This window comes from Periophthalmus magnuspinnatus, chromosome 8 (genome assembly GCF_009829125.3).
Source record: "Periophthalmus magnuspinnatus isolate fPerMag1 chromosome 8, fPerMag1.2.pri, whole genome shotgun sequence".
NCBI lineage: Eukaryota > Metazoa > Chordata > Actinopteri > Gobiiformes > Gobiidae > Periophthalmus > Periophthalmus magnuspinnatus.
This window is the reverse complement of record NC_047133.1, coordinates 6,076,648-6,091,655: the sequence shown is the minus strand read 5'-3', so window position 1 is coordinate 6,091,655 and position 15,008 is coordinate 6,076,648. Positions and strand designations below refer to the sequence as shown.

General features: G+C 47.8%; 1 protein-coding gene across 1 annotated transcript; it reads left to right on the top strand.

Annotated features, from left to right (window-relative positions):
* Window positions 1-2,545: 2,545 nt before the first annotated feature.
* casc3 (casc3 exon junction complex subunit) lies at window positions 2,546-14,883 on the top strand. The gene is made up of 13 exons (XM_033970475.2): window positions 2,546-2,767; window positions 3,477-3,501; window positions 3,585-3,640; window positions 5,373-5,564; window positions 7,365-7,507; window positions 7,753-7,953; window positions 9,188-9,406; window positions 9,482-10,005; window positions 11,530-11,691; window positions 11,782-11,880; window positions 11,954-12,120; window positions 13,478-13,710; window positions 14,518-14,883. The coding sequence occupies exons 1-12, from the start codon at window positions 2,564-2,566 to the stop codon at window positions 13,655-13,657; spliced, it is 2,172 nt and encodes a 723-aa protein (XP_033826366.1). The 5' UTR covers window positions 2,546-2,563; the 3' UTR covers window positions 13,658-13,710; window positions 14,518-14,883.
* The last annotated feature ends 125 nt before the right edge of the window (window positions 14,884-15,008 follow it).

Here is a 15,008-nt window from a genome sequence, read left to right as displayed (position 1 = left end):
AAAAATAAAATAAAGGAGAGCATTAAACTTTCTTTGTGGTTTGTCATTTCGAGGATGAGCTGAAGTATACAGAGGTTTTGTTACTCGAGTATTTGCTCCAGTATCTGTACTTTTACTTAAGTAAAAGTATCACATGAAAAAATCTACCCACATAAAAGTACTGAAGTAACTGTTTCAAAAGTCTTCCTATGGCCCACTATTTCAGTTCATGGTGTTCAGACACCACATTTTAAGTTTTTAGTCCCCAAACTGGAACACTCGTCCGTCAGGAAATAAATGTCCACTCACAAAAACAGCTGTAAAATTATCAGAGATTCATATATTTTGTACTTTTTGGACTAAATCCACAGGTCTGTCCTACTCTGATCAAATACCCACACCCTTTAAAGTTTGAGAAATCAGATTCCACATATAGAGGAAAATGTACTCTTACGATCTTCCATAAACTGAAGCCAGATTATATGAACATCTTTAAAACAGACTATATAGGTATATAAATACAATAGACTATATAAGTTTATAAGTATGTGAGTATATATGTGTATAATGTGACTGAGGAAGGTGAACGTTTGTCTAAAATGTGAAGTCTGTAGCAGTTTAAGTTTTTGTGTAAAATCAGGTCTGAGGCGTTTCTGTTATTTATAATGGACCCTCACTGACAGACCCCTCTGTTCTAAGGTTTCCTCATCACAAACATACCTGGAGTTTTTCATTCACACATGTTTTACACACAAACCCTGCATATATAGGCTTAGTTCTTCTCAGAAAACACTGTTCCACCTTGTGATGTCATGTGGTAATACAGAAAGTGCTCCACTGTGCTTTTAAACTCCATATACCTTCACTAGAATCATTTGGATCATTTCATGCCTGGAATTGCCAATCTCTTCTGAACTAAAGGTAAAAGGAGATGGTAACTTGAAAACTACCACTAGACAGACTAATAATAAAGGGTTACTCACCCTAACCCTAACCCTAACTCCTTTTGAGGAGGTAACAGCATAACTTTTGTGTATTCGAGGAGCTTTAAATGGCTCATTTCTTAATTCGTGTCCTCTGAAGCAGACTTGTGCTGGGGCAAAGGTTGTTGCTGGTTTGGAAATGAACATAGATACTTTTTTTTTTTTTTTTTTTACATTTAATCAAAGAAATGAATTACTCCCACAGTTTTATAAATCCTCTTCGGCCACAGGGAGTTGGACCGCAGCCTCGTGGGGTCAAGATGGAAACCAAGTGTGAGAGTGAACTTGATCATTGCATTTGTGAAGCTCGTGCTGCGTTAAGGACCCGCGGGCAGTGGGAACTTTTATAGCCACTCTGTTTAATCTGAGTCGTACTAATAGAACTGTGTGACACTGTCGCTCCAGCCCAATCTACAGAGAAGTGTCTCAGTCAGTACTGTTTGTCCACTGATCTGGAGGTTGGCGGTTTAATCTAGCTCCCATCATCATTAGTACAGCAGTCAGATTCAGCTCCCACAAATGAATGCTGCCATTGTGTCCTTGTGCAAGACACTTAATCCACCTCACCCCCAGTGTCTATGTATGAATGTGTGTGGATGGGTGGTTCTCGATGTAAAGCTTGAGCCTTGAAGGTGGAAAAGTGCTGTATAAAAATGTGATTATTAACCATTATGGATAATAGAGCTAGCATCTCCCCGCACATCCTCACATTCACACATCCTCACATCAAAACATCAAAACAACAGAGCAACATCAGAACTCTATATGAACTTAAATACAACTCAGATATAATTATGGAGATCACAGACTGTTCACAAATGACTGACTTGTGAAAACTCTGATCTTTGTTGGGACACTAAATAAAATCATCTCACAGAGCAACATGGGTACACGATCAGACAATGACAACTAAAAAACTGATGAGGTGGAATCCGAAAGATGAAGGTCGGTAACTATGGTAACTATGGTATGATATAAATGACGGCTAACCTGTCCCGTGCAATAAATCAAACACTGGGAACAAACCAAACAAAAAGCATTTTGTGTAATTACGACAGTGTTATATGACCCAGCCTGTCCACGTTTTTACAAACCTTAGGCAGGTCAGTGACATAAAGTGAGAAGAGTCTGGGCCTAAAATTGACCCCTGAGGGAACCCTGCTGTATATCGAACTTTACTTTAAGATATTGCTGTTCATCTGATGGATATGGCTGTACTCACAGTTAGCAGTGTTTATCACCTGGTTTGTAGATGGGTGTAACTTTAACCACCTTCCATTTGACTGAAAATGCTGCCTGAGTGATTCATAAATGGAATTTGAGTCACAGGAAACATCACGGTCATAAGTAATAATAAGCACAGATGATAAAAGGCTAAAAACATCCAAACATAAAATAAAACAAACATTTTACCAATGACTTTCTTTGGTACTTGCTAGTAGTAGTAGTAGTAGTAGTAGTAGTAGTAGTAGCAGTGTCGGGTTTCCAAGGCCTCAGGAGCAGACGTGTCTCTGACCTGTAGGGGGCAGCCTCCTGCCACTTCGTCTCTGAAAACTCTACTTCCCACAATGCCCCGCGCTTCCGGCGCTCTCAGTCCTAAGATGGCGGACCGGCGGAGACGCAGGAGGCGCGCGTCTCAGGACAGCGAGGACGAGGACGAGTCTGGCTCCGGCTCCGGCTCCGACAGCGGCGGCTCGGCCTCCCCGTCCTCGAAGAACCGGGCCCGAGAACCGGAGCTGCCCGAGGCCACGGCGGAGAGGAGCGCCCCGAGGAGCGGCCCGAAGAGCGACGAGGAGTCCGAGTGTGTGAGTGCTGCTAACGGGGCTAACTCCGGGCTAACCACTGGCTAATTCCGGGCTAACCCCGGGCTAACTCCGGGCTAACGGCGGACTAACGGCTGCTCCACTCCGGTAGTGCGCCGCCGCCCTGAGGCTGATGACCGGGGCTGATGACGGGTCCCCGGGCTGAACCCGCCGTGGTTCCTTCATAAAGGGTTAGATAAGGTCTCTACGCTCATATCTGATGGTGGCGGAGTCTTTCAAGCCGGACCGAGTCCACACGATGGCGCCTAACCGCGCTGACCGGGCTGTGTCCCAGACCCGGGTCCTCCTGAGAGCCGCGTCTGTCCAGGAGAAACGGCGCCATAGATCGGGGCCGCGGGTTAAACCGGGCTCTACCCAGGTCCAAACCCGCGGGGGAAGGCGGTGTGTTCCGGATCACACCGGGCAGGGAGAGATCGGCGCCGGGAGACTGGCGCCAGAGCCCCCGCGGATACTCGAGCCATTCTGCGGGACACAGAGCGGGTTTAACGGGGCAGGGTCGTGCCTCGGTGGGACAGACGTATATGTGACGTGTACGTGGCAGTACCCGGTACCATCCGGAGGAGGGAGAGTCCTCTGGATCTCTAGCCGGGACCTTTATCTGTGTGTAGTCCCGGTTCAATCCCGTGTGAGTCCTGGGGTAAAACATTTATTTCATGTGTTCAGTTTTGTTAATGAACTTTTGCTTTTGCAGGAGAGTGAAGATGGAGTTGGAGAAGGTAAGGTCACTGTCCTCCTCTGCACCACTGTTCCTCCTCTGTACCACCTCTACGTATTTGATAATTCTCTTGTTGTTTTGCAGCAGTTTTGTCTGATTACGACAGCGCAGACCCAGAGGAGAACGGCTCTCACTCAGAGGTACAAAGATGCTCCCTTCCCTGTTTATATCATTCTATTTTTTGGTCTCTTTTTGAGGCTTTTAATTTGAAAAGCTGAACTTTATTTCAACTGAAAGAAAAAATGTCTTAAGGTCAGAATCTGCAGTGATGCTAGCCATTTTGGAACGTTGTGAGCAAACTTCAGAATAAAAAAAACACAAAAATGAGGGACTGAGGGTTTAACACAATCTGTCTGTACCAGGTCTTTCATGTGGAGAAACCCAGGTCCACAGCAGACTTCTGAGAGTGCAGACCCATCTCAGTCTCACATCGATGTGAACACATTCACTTTCAGTTTGTGTCATTTACATTGTGTGGCAGGGTTTACAATGTTACTGTGTTTATATCACCAGAAATCTGATCATAATCTGATTTCTGTAGTTATATGATTATCTAAGTGTCATGTAAATGTGAGGTGTGTAATCTAAGTTCTGATCATTCACACCTGAGCAGTCCTTTGTATTTGGAGAGTTATACAAAGGACAAACTAAAGAGACAAAGATTAATGATTGGGAAAGACTGAAAGAGAAAAAGAAAATGAGATTTCACTAATATGTGTCACCAGGTGAATTTGATCAGATCAGTGTCACGATATAAGTCAGACAGTCCTTCAAAGAGTTTTACAGATTAAGAAAGACATTAAAATCACTAACAAATCAACACATAATAATCATAAAAGTAACATTAAAAGAGAAGAGGCATATGCGCAGCTAAACTCAGTCGTTTGGAACCTGGATTTAAACATTGTCAAAGTAGAGGCCTGTCTCACATCTTCAGGAAGACTTCCAGGTTTTAGCTGCAGAAAACTGAAACACTGATTCCCCATGTTTAGTCCTGGTTCAGTCCTGGTTCAGTCCTGGTTCAGTCCTGGTTCAGTCCTGGTTTAGTCCTGGTTTAGTCCTGGTTTAGTCCTGGTTCAGTCCTGGTTCAGTCCTGGTTCAGTCCTGGTTCAGTCCTGGTTCAGTCCTGGTTCAGTCCTGGTTCAGTCCTGGTTCAGTCCTGGTTCAGTCCTGGTTCAGTCCTGGTTCAGTCCTGGTTCAGTCCTGGTTTAGTCCTGACTCCGGGCCCCAGTAGGAGGCCGGTCCCTGAAGTCCTCAGAGTGTGAGATGTTTCATATGACACTAATATGTGGGAGATGTACCTTGGTGCTGGTCCATGGAGAGACTATGTACTGCTATTCTCTGAGCCACAGGAGCCAGAGCAGAGACCTGAACACAGGACTTGTTGCTCGTATTTCCCGATTCTCGTCAGCAACCGAGCAGCAGCGTTCTGGATGTACTGCGGCTGTCTTGCAGCTTGTTTGGAGAGACCAGTGGGCAGGCCATACTAAATTGTCCAAATCTATTTTGATACTAAGGAATCGACTCAATACCAATCCCGATACCATGACGATAATAAACACTCTTTTTTTCTTTAGAAAATGTACTGTGATTTTCCACATTAAATGGTAGTACTTTATTCCCATGTGGCCTTATATCTATCTCCCCTAAGTGTTCCAGGTCGGTTCCATAGTGGTCCATGAGCATATGTATTAGTCCGTGTGGTCTTGTTCTGACACAGCTCAAGAGCATAAAAACATAAACTTTTGACAGCCCTTGTAAACACACCAGAGTCAGGTCTCATTATAGTGTAATCTGACGACTATAATGAGTTAGGTCTCATTGTGGGATAGTTTGGTTACTCTAATGATGTAAATGTACTACTGCTTTCAGGGTGGAGAGGAAGAGGAAGCCTTCACCGAGGAAACGACGACCACGTCCACTGCCGTGGAACAGGAAGTGACCAAAGCACCTCCCTCTGAAGACACGCCCCCTAGAGACGAGGAGGAAAATGGACCCAAAGAGGAGAGCAAGACAGAGGACAAGAGCAACGTGACGGGGGAGCGACAGAGTGGAGATGGACAGGTGAGGGGGGGGGAGAAGCGGAGCAGGGGGGGGGAAGCGGAGCAGCGGGGGGGAGAAGCGGAGCAGGGGAGGGGAGAAGCGGAGGGGAGAGACGAAGAGTCTGTACAGACTCATATTTTACTATTGTTTTGCGGGGCATGCATACATGTACGCATGTAGGCATGCACTGCATACATGTACCCAGCAATCTATGCTGTTACTGTTTTTTACTGTTAATATGTAAATATATACACTCACCTAAAGGATTATTAGGAACACTTGTTCAGTTTCTCCTTAATGCAGTTATCTAATCAACCAATCACATGGCAGTTGCTTCAATGCATTTAGGGGTGTGGTCCTGGTCAAGACAATCTCCTGAACTCTAAACTGAATGTCAGAATGGGAAAGAAAGGTGATTTAAGCAATTTTGAGTGTGGCGTGGTTGTTGGTGCCAGACGGGCCGGTCTGAGTATTTCACAATCTGCTCAGTTACTGGGATTTTCACGCACAACCATTTCTAGGGTTTACAAAGAATGATTTGAAAAGGGAAAAACATCCAGTATGCGGCAGTCCTGTGGGCGAAAATGCCTTGTTGATGCTAGAGGTCAGAGGAGAATGGGCCGAGTGATTCAAGCTGATAGAAGAGCAACGTTGACTAAAATAACCACTCGCTACAACCGAGGAATGCGGCAAAGCATTTGTGAAGCCACAACACGCACAACCTTGAGGCGGATGGGCTACGACACCAGAAGACCCCACCGGGTACCACTCATCTCCACTACAAATAGGAAAAAGAGGCTACAATTTGCACGAGCTCACCAAAATTGGACAGTTGAAGACTGGAAAAAATGTTGCCTGGTCTGATGAGTCTCGGTTTCTGTTGAGACATTCAAATGGTAGAGTCAGAATTTGGCGTAAACAGAATGAGAACATGGATCCATCATGCCTTGTTCCCACTGTGCAGGCTGGTGGTGGTGGTGGTGTAATGGTGTGGGGGATGTTTTCTTGGCACACTTTAGGTCCCTTAGTGCCAATTGGGCATCGTTTAAATGCCACGGGCTACCTGAACATTGTTTCTGAGCATGTCCATCCCTTCATGACCACCATGTACCCATCCTCTGATGGCTACTTCCAGCAGGATAATGCACCATGTCATAAAGCTCCAATCATTTCAAATTGGTTTCTTGAACATGACAATGAGTTCACTGAGATGGAGAGAGGCAGAAAGGAGAGAAGCAGAGGAGAGGGAGGATGGATGGCGGGAGAGGGAGAGAGGCAGATGAGGGCAGAGAAGTGAAGTAGAGAGTCAGAGAAACAGGGGGGAGAGGGGGGAAGAAGGATGGGCAGGTGAGAGAGAGGGTTCAAGCTTACTTTATTACTAGATTCGTTTTTACTCATTACCAGGTAAAGAGCTCAGGGCAATGGAATCTACACAGATACAAAAGTCTTATAATCCTATGAGAAATAATTCCCAAATTAGTAAAATTGGTTAAATATTGGATAAAATGATAATGAAAAGATGAAAGTGTAATCTAAAGTTTGTTCAATAAAGAGACAGCGGTAGGAACAACACTGTTTTTATAGAGCTGTGCAGAGGGGAGACTGGAGGTGTAGGCGGGGGAGGAGTCTGTCTGACCTCTAGCGCTGGTTTAGTCCTAGTTTAGTCCTGGTTTTAGACTGTATATATAATGGACATGGCTAATGCGCGAGCCACCTCGTTTCACACATGGAGTATTGGCGTGAGGTGGTTCTTTTGAGCTCTGGCTCCAAGTCACTTTCTCTGTAAAAACTGTGGCCTCTCTCTGTAACTTTGCTGTGCAGGAGTCGACAGATGACCCAGAGACAAAGTCCGGAGGAAAACAGAAGCTGGACGACGACGAAGATCGAAAAAACCCAGCATACATCCCCCGAAAGGGACTGTTCTTTGAGCATGACCTGAGAGGAGCCACACAGGAGGAGGAGAGGTGAGAGGCAGTAGGAAAGGAGACACTGCACTTTTAGTCAAAACATGAGGACACAGAGAGACTGGGTGAGAGCTTTGGCTGGAGACCTCTCCTTTAGAATTTGCCTCATCATTGAGACTGACCGAAGTTTAGAACATGATCTGTCGAACTTTAGTTTTGTTTTTTTACTTCCGCCTCATTCCTGCTGTGAGGAGCTGTCACTTTTTTCTATTTCATATTTTCTTGTTTGTCTGTGTTTGTGTCAGACCCAAAGGGCGAAACAGGAAGCTGTGGAAGGACGAAGGCCGATGGGAACATGACCGCTTCAGAGAAGAAGAACAGGCCCCGAAAAGTCGAGAAGAACTCATCGCCATCTACGGATATGACATCAGGAACAACAACAGGAGCAACAACAACAGGAGCAACGCAGGAGGAGGCAATGAGAGGAGGCGGGAGAGGAGGAGCAGGTGAGAGGAGAAAGAGGAGGAGGAGGAGGGAGGGAGGGAGGAGCAGGAGCAGCAGGTGAGGAGGGAGAGAGGGAGGAGGAGAAGAAAGGACTATGTGAAATTAGAATGAGGGCCAATTGTTACAGGTCTTTAGGGACTTGAGGAGAACATAAAGTCCACACTGAAAGCTCTATTTGATCTGTTTGTTTTCCTAATGTGAGTCTAGCACGGGAACGCGCTGGTCCCGAGGCGCGCGTCCCGAGGCGAATCAAAATGACGACTGGATTCGGTCAATTCAAATCTCAAAAGTTAATTTCCCTGGCAGTTACAATCTAATACAGCACTTGGGGTCATATGATCTGTCCCTCGAATGTGCAGCAGGCGGTCTGTCTATCTGCCTTTCCCTGGCCCCAAAGATAAAAATGTAACATGCAACATGAATATGCAAATATTATGTTGAGAAGGTAGACGCCTTGATCCCTCCTTCCGGCCTCTTTCACCTCTCCGAGCTGCACCGGTCTGTTTTTCGGCCTTGAGTCCGCTCCGGCCGCCTTATCTCTGTAAAGGAGTTTCTACAAAGCACCAACTGTCTCCCACAATTCACATCTCACAATGTTGCCTTTAAAGTAGGACTGTTATGAGTGAATAGTTTCAGTGTTAGAATATAGTGTTTGTTAGGCATACTTCAAAAGGATACAACATTAATGAATAGTTTCAGTATATCAAACCCGTGCTCAAACTTTTGTATAAAATAGTGCTTGTTAAACAACCTTCAAAAGGATACAATACTCAAAGGATATATGAATTCAGTATAAAAAAAAATATATGTATATGTAATGCACCTAAAAAGCTTTATTCGGACTAATATGCATTCAATATTTTGATATATGTAATGCAACTAAGAAGCTTTATTACTTAACTGCTCATTAACCATGACTGTGGCCGATGGTGATGAAGAACCATCCCCAGTTTAGAATAGGCACAAAAGGTAGCAGGTCCCCCTTGTGGACAAACACTAGAATGGACATCTAAACAATGTTTTGAAACTGGAAACATGAGGCAGTCTGGTGCAGTAAAGATTCATGTCTGATTATTATTTTAAAAAATGCAATGAACGATTAGTTGTGGACCTTTTTTTTTAATCATTTATTTTATCATGATTAACAATACTAGCGTATATTGTTCCATCCCTACCTGTAAACATGGCAGGAGGACAGTGTCTCAGGTGTTTTTCTCATGTGTTTCTCCTCCTCAGACCGTCGGTGTCTCCGAGTCGGGAGCAGCGCTGGAGGGAAGAGCGACCCGTCAGGTCGTGGCAGGGCGGAGCTCCCAGAGCCCCGCCTCCTCAGACTGCCAACCAGTCCGCTCCCTCTGCGCCCCGAGCCCGAGCCCCGCCCCCCAGGAGCCGCGGCCCGAATGTTCCTCCTCCGTACAGGAGCGAGGGCCCGGGTGTGCGCGGCCCCCACACCAGAGGGTGAGTGGTTCAGCCCCAGAGGCTCAGAGAGCTCAGGTGAGACTAGCTCAGGTGTATCCTGTTCCTCTGTTGCAGGGAGAGGCACAGCCCGAAGGTGGCACTTGAGTTCACTGCAGGCGGAGGGGGTGTGGCCACAGCCAGAGGGGGGCGTGGCTTCAGAGGAGCGCCATCCGATGACATCACAGTGGATGTTAATGAGGCGGATCAGATTCTGAGTGAAGGTGCAGTTTATCACCAAACACAGGAGCAGAAGCCCCTTCCCCTCTCCTCTGACCCCATCCCTCAGACGACCTCTTCACCTGCCTCGGCCAATCGGGACGGCTCTCCCTCCACGGAGCGTCCTGTGGAGAGGAAGTCATACTCTTTGGTGCGTAGGACGCGCTCGCGGCCCGCCGACATGGGCAGCAAACAGACGTCTGTGGAGGACACGCCCCCTGCGCCTTCGCCAAAGTCCTGGGCCACAGGCGACGCCCCCTCGGGTGGCACAGGGGCGGGGCCTGCGGGCAGCCTCTCCGACATGGACCAGGACCTGGCCCGGCTCAGTCTGGGTCAGAACTGGAGCCAGAACCCGACATCGTACATCCGCTCCGAGATACGAGGTGAGCTGCGGTACTGTGCCATCTGCTGGCATCTTTCTCTTTCTCTCTCTTCCCTCAGGTCTAACCCTCTCTCTGTCTCTCCCTCCCCCTCAGGTCTGACTCTTTCTCTCTCCCTCAGAGCTAACCCTCTCTCTCCTCAGGTCTAACACTATCTCTGTCTCTCTCGCCCGAGGTCTAACCCTCTCTCTGTCTGTCTCTCCTCAGGTCTAACCCTCTCTTTTGCCCCAGGTCTCTCTCTCTCCTCAGGTCTAACCCTCTCTTTGTCTGTCTCTCCTCAGGTCTAACCCTCTCTTTGTCTCTCTCTCCTCAGGTCTAACCCTCTCTCTGTCTGTCTCTCCTCAGGTCTAACCCTCTCTCTGTCTCTCCCTCCCCCTCAGGTCTGACTCTTTCTCTCTCCCTCAGAGCTAACCCTCTCTCTCCTCAGGTCTAACACTATCTCTGTCTCTCTCGCCCGAGGTCTAACCCTCTCTCTGTCTGTCTCTCCTCAGGTCTAACCCTCTCTTTTGCCCCAGGTCTCTCTCTCTCCTCAGGTCTAACCCTCTCTTTGTCTCTCTCTCCTCAGGTCTAACCCTCTCTCTGTCTGTCTCTCCTCAGGTCTAACCCTCTCTCTGTCTGTCTCTCCTCAGGTCTAACCCTCTCTCTGTCTGTCTCTCCTCAGGTCTAACCCTCTCTCTGTCTGTCTCTCCTCAGGTCTAACCCTCTCTCTGTCTGTCTCTCCTCAGGTCTAACCCTCTCTCTGTCTGTCTCTCCTCAGGTCTAACCCTCTCTCTGTCTGTGTCTCCTCAGGTCTAACCCTCTCTCTGTCTCTCCCTCCCCCTCAGGTCTGACTCTTTCTCTCTCCCTCAGAGCTAACCCTCTCTCTCCTCAGGTCTAACACTATCTCTGTCTCTCTCGCCCGAGGTCTAACCCTCTCTCTGTCTGTCTCTCCTCAGGTCTAACCCTCTCTTTTGCCCCAGGTCTCTCTCTCTCCTCAGGTCTAACCATCTCTCTGTCTGTCTCTCCTCAGGTCTAACCCTCTCTCTGTCTGTCTCTCCTCAGGTCTAACCCTCTCTCTGTCTGTCTCTCCTCAGGTCTAACCCTCTCTCTGTCTGTGTCTCCTCAGGTCTAACCCTCTCTCTGTCTGTGTCTCCTCAGGTCTAACCCTCTCTCTGTCTGTGTCTCCTCAGGTCTAACCCTCTCTCTGTCTGTCTCTCCTCAGATCTAACCCTCTCTCTGTCTGTCTCTCCTCAGGTCTAACCCTCTCTCTGTCTGTCTCTCCTCAGGTCTAACCCTCTCTCTGTCTTTCTCTCTCTCTCTTCAGGCCTAACCCCCTCTCTCTCTCTACCCCATCAGGTCTAACCCTCTGTCTCTCCCTCCCCCTCAGGTCTGACTCTTTCTCTCTCCCTCAGATCTAACCCTCTCTCTCCTCAGGTCTAACGATATCCCCGTCTCTCTCGCTCCAGGTCTAACCCTCTCTTTTGCCCCAGGTCTATCTCTCTGTCTGTCTCTCATCAGGTCTAACCCTCTCTCTGTCTCTGTCCTCAGGTCTGACTAACCCTCTGCACGTGCCCAGTGGACAGTTCCAGCCTCTGGATGAGATGAGCTCAAACAGAGCCAAGCGTTACTCCGCCCACCGCCAGAGGAGTGTCCCAGACCCCGCCCCCCCAATGCACCTTGGGGTTATGGAGGGACACTACTACGAGCCTAGTAAGGAGGGAGGGGGCACAGATCAGGGGAACAAACCTAAAACTCACTCACAGACTAAGGAACCAAGACTAATTGCTCTCTTTGTGCCAGTGTCGTACCAAGGACCAATGTACACTCACGGTGATGGCCCTGCCCCCCTGGCGCCACAGGGCATGCTGGTGCAGCCGGAGATGCACATGCCACATCCAGGTGAGTCCCTGTCGTTTCGTCGGGCGCTTCTGTCGTGTCGTATGTGTCCTATCATGTTTTCCATGTTCCACAGGTCTACATCCGCACCAATCAGGAGGCCCCATCACAAACCCTGCCCTCTACGGAGCCCCACCTGTCTCCCTGTCGCCGGGACAACCGCAGCAGCTCCTCCCACCGCCGTTTTACCCGCCCCCAGGGGTCATGACCTTTCCTTACCCTGCCATGTACCCCACTCCCCAGGTAAGACATGCCTCCACAGCACCATGCTCCAATAATTTCACATAATACCATATCTGACCACTCTGGTCCACCTTGTGATGTCATCAGGTGGTGCTCCTGTGTTGTTAGTCAGTTTAGTCCAAAGTGCCTTCATTAGATTACACAGATCAGACATAACAGTCAGCTTTTAAGATTCAGACGTACTTGAGCAGGAGAAGTATTGGTGCTAAATAATGGCAAAATGTTCTGTTATCACTGATAATAAATCAACACAGCTGGTTTAGGGCTGCAGCTAACAATCATTTTGCTAATCGGTTAATCTAGATTAGCGAACAAATACTCCAATCATTAATAAAGGCCCAGGGCTGCAGTATCAGGAGCAAAAGGCTGAGTCACTTTTGGAGTTTTGTTGGGTTTTTTTCCCACAAAAAATGAAATCATAGACATGATTTTTCTTTAACCTAATCAGGTTAAAAGGTTTTGCCCCTAAAATCTGATATAAAGTAGTGTTGATCTGTGTAAAACCAACACGGCTCAGTTACTCTGATGCTTTAAATCAGCTCTGGGGTCCAGATAGAACTTATGTAGTGTGAAAATCAGCCCCGTGTAAAGTAATACAACCCAAATGATGATGGCGGCGCCCACGGCAATTTCAGGAATAAGGTCAATAGATCTAAGAATTCTCCGCCGCTACCACTCCAGGGTGAGGTGCATGCTGGGATTGCATGACACGAGAGAGATGTTCCTAAATAATTTGAGATAAAGCTGAGGCCGCCTGAGTGGAACCATATTTACAAAAACACTGTCCATGTTTCCTGTATTGTTTGTCCTGATCTGAGCCTAAACCTCTTCTCTCCACCTGTTCTGGAGAATAAACCAGATCACGTTTATTTCAAAGCTGAGAGATGATCCTTTAACAGAGATGAATCTTTAAAGCTCCACTTTGGTTTGTTTCTTGTTGAGTCTTTGGAGGATTTTACCAGAAAATATCCAGTGTGTGTAACAAGAGAATAGGAGCTTTAACTCAACTCTGTGCCCTCCTCTCTGCTCCTCCTGTTGCCCCCCTCACCTCACTCCCTCCCCCTACCTCACACTGTCCCCCTTCCTCCTCCCTGCTCCTCATATGGCCCCTCCCACCTGACTCCCTCCTCCTCCCACCTCACTCCCTCACCCCACCCTGCTCCTCCTATGGCCCCTCCTGCCTCGCCCTCCCGCCCCACTCCCTCCTACTCCTACCTCTCTCTCCCACTCCTACCTCTCTCTCCCACCCACTCTGCTCCTCCTGTGGATCCCCCCTCTCCCTGCTTCTCCTATACCCCCGTCCCACCTCATTCCCTCCTCCTCTTCCATGCCTCCCCTCTATGACCCCCTCCCCCAGGCCCAGTCCCAGGTGACCTACGGCGGCGTGACGTACTACGACACCATGCAGCAGCAGGCTCAGCCCAAACCTTCGCCGCCGCGCCGCACCTCACAGCCCGTCACAGTCAAAGCCCCGCCCCCAGAACTGTCCGTCAACGCCAACGCTCCCCCCCCAGAGCTGCCCTACGCCTCCGAGTGACCCGCCCCCTCCCCACACTCACGAGCCCCCCTCTCACCCAGCGGGACGCACAGGTGAGTCTCAGATGTGGTGTCGGGAGTCATAAAGCTGCACTGTGGAAATTTTCCAGAGGTTAAGAGGTTTAAAGTTATGCCGGTCTGTGTGGAGGTGTTTTTACTTTGTCTGGAATGTTTCACAATATAGCATTAACTAGAGATTCACAGATATGGAGACTTTAGACCGCTACCGATTGAGAAAAACTTGAACCGATGACATTACACTGATATGTCCAATACGATGTGTCAAAATCACTCGGAGCAATACTGTAGGGAGGAGCGATACTTTCACACTCTGAATCTCACTGTAGGAGGAGTGATGTTGTACAGGGGAGTCGCACTGTAGGGGAGAGTGATACTGTCACACTGTATACCTCACTGTAGAGACGATAACATTAATATCGTTTATCATGATAAAAGACGACTCAATATTCCTTCATTGGACATGTTATATAATCTCTGTCTCCAGAACATGCAGACAAAAGCTACTTATCCGCAGGGAAGTCGACAAGAGGGACAGAGGGGTCTGTTGTTGCGTGCCTCAGGGTCTTACACACCCAGAGTTGGACCCTCTTCCTATGAATTTGTGTTTGAGGTGGCCCGTGTGAGCTTTTTTCCCCCAGGCTCTTAAACATCTATGGACGGTCCTGCTTGTCCATAATGTTCAGTTAGATTGTAGATGTTTTCAGTGATTTAAAAGTTGTTTAAACATGGAACTTATTCATAACATTAAAATCATGATTATAATTGGTGGTAGCAGTAGTAGTATTAGGAGCAGTATTAGGAGCAGTATCAGTGATGTCACCCCCCTCTTGTGCGTTGCAGAAGCCGGCCTGGCGTCAGGAGCAGCAGACCGGAGCGAACTCAAACGACCTTTGGAACTTTTCCAGATGAAGAGCGGCAGGAGGACGCTTGTTTCTTTTCTAATGATTTTTTTTAAAAACTGGTTTTGTTTGTTTTGGTGGAGCAGCCGTAGTTCAAGCCGCGTCTGTGTCTTTAGTTTCAACAGTTCTGATGAATGTGACGTTTAAATGAACATAATCTCATATACTGTAAGAGACGCTGTGTTAATAAAGTTTTTTTGTATCTGTCTGATGTTGTCAGATTGCTGCCATCTGATTGGTTCCTGTTTTAGTTTAAAAAACACTTATTTGCTGCTGAGAAATTCATTCAATAAATCTGTAACAAAGCACCTGTCTCCCTCTGGACATTTAGATACTTCACCTGTCAGTGTGTGACATGGACTCTTCACCTGTCACTGTGTGTGTGACAGGAACACTTCACCTGTCACTGTGTGTGTGACAGGGACACTTCAC

What these genes read in the sequence shown, in the direction of transcription:
- casc3 (XM_033970475.2), top strand. Translation starts at nt 2,564, where the DNA reads ATGGCGGACCGGCGGAGACGCAGGAGGCGCGCGTCTCAGGACAGCGAG. An exon ending in GCGACGAGGAGTCCGAGTGT is followed by an intron (nt 2,768 to 3,476) that starts GTGAGTGCTGCT and finishes TTGCTTTTGCAG; the next exon opens with GAGAGTGAAGATGGAGTTGG. An exon ending in CGCGGCCCCCACACCAGAGG is followed by an intron (nt 9,407 to 9,481) that starts GTGAGTGGTTCA and finishes CCTCTGTTGCAG; the next exon opens with GGAGAGGCACAGCCCGAAGG.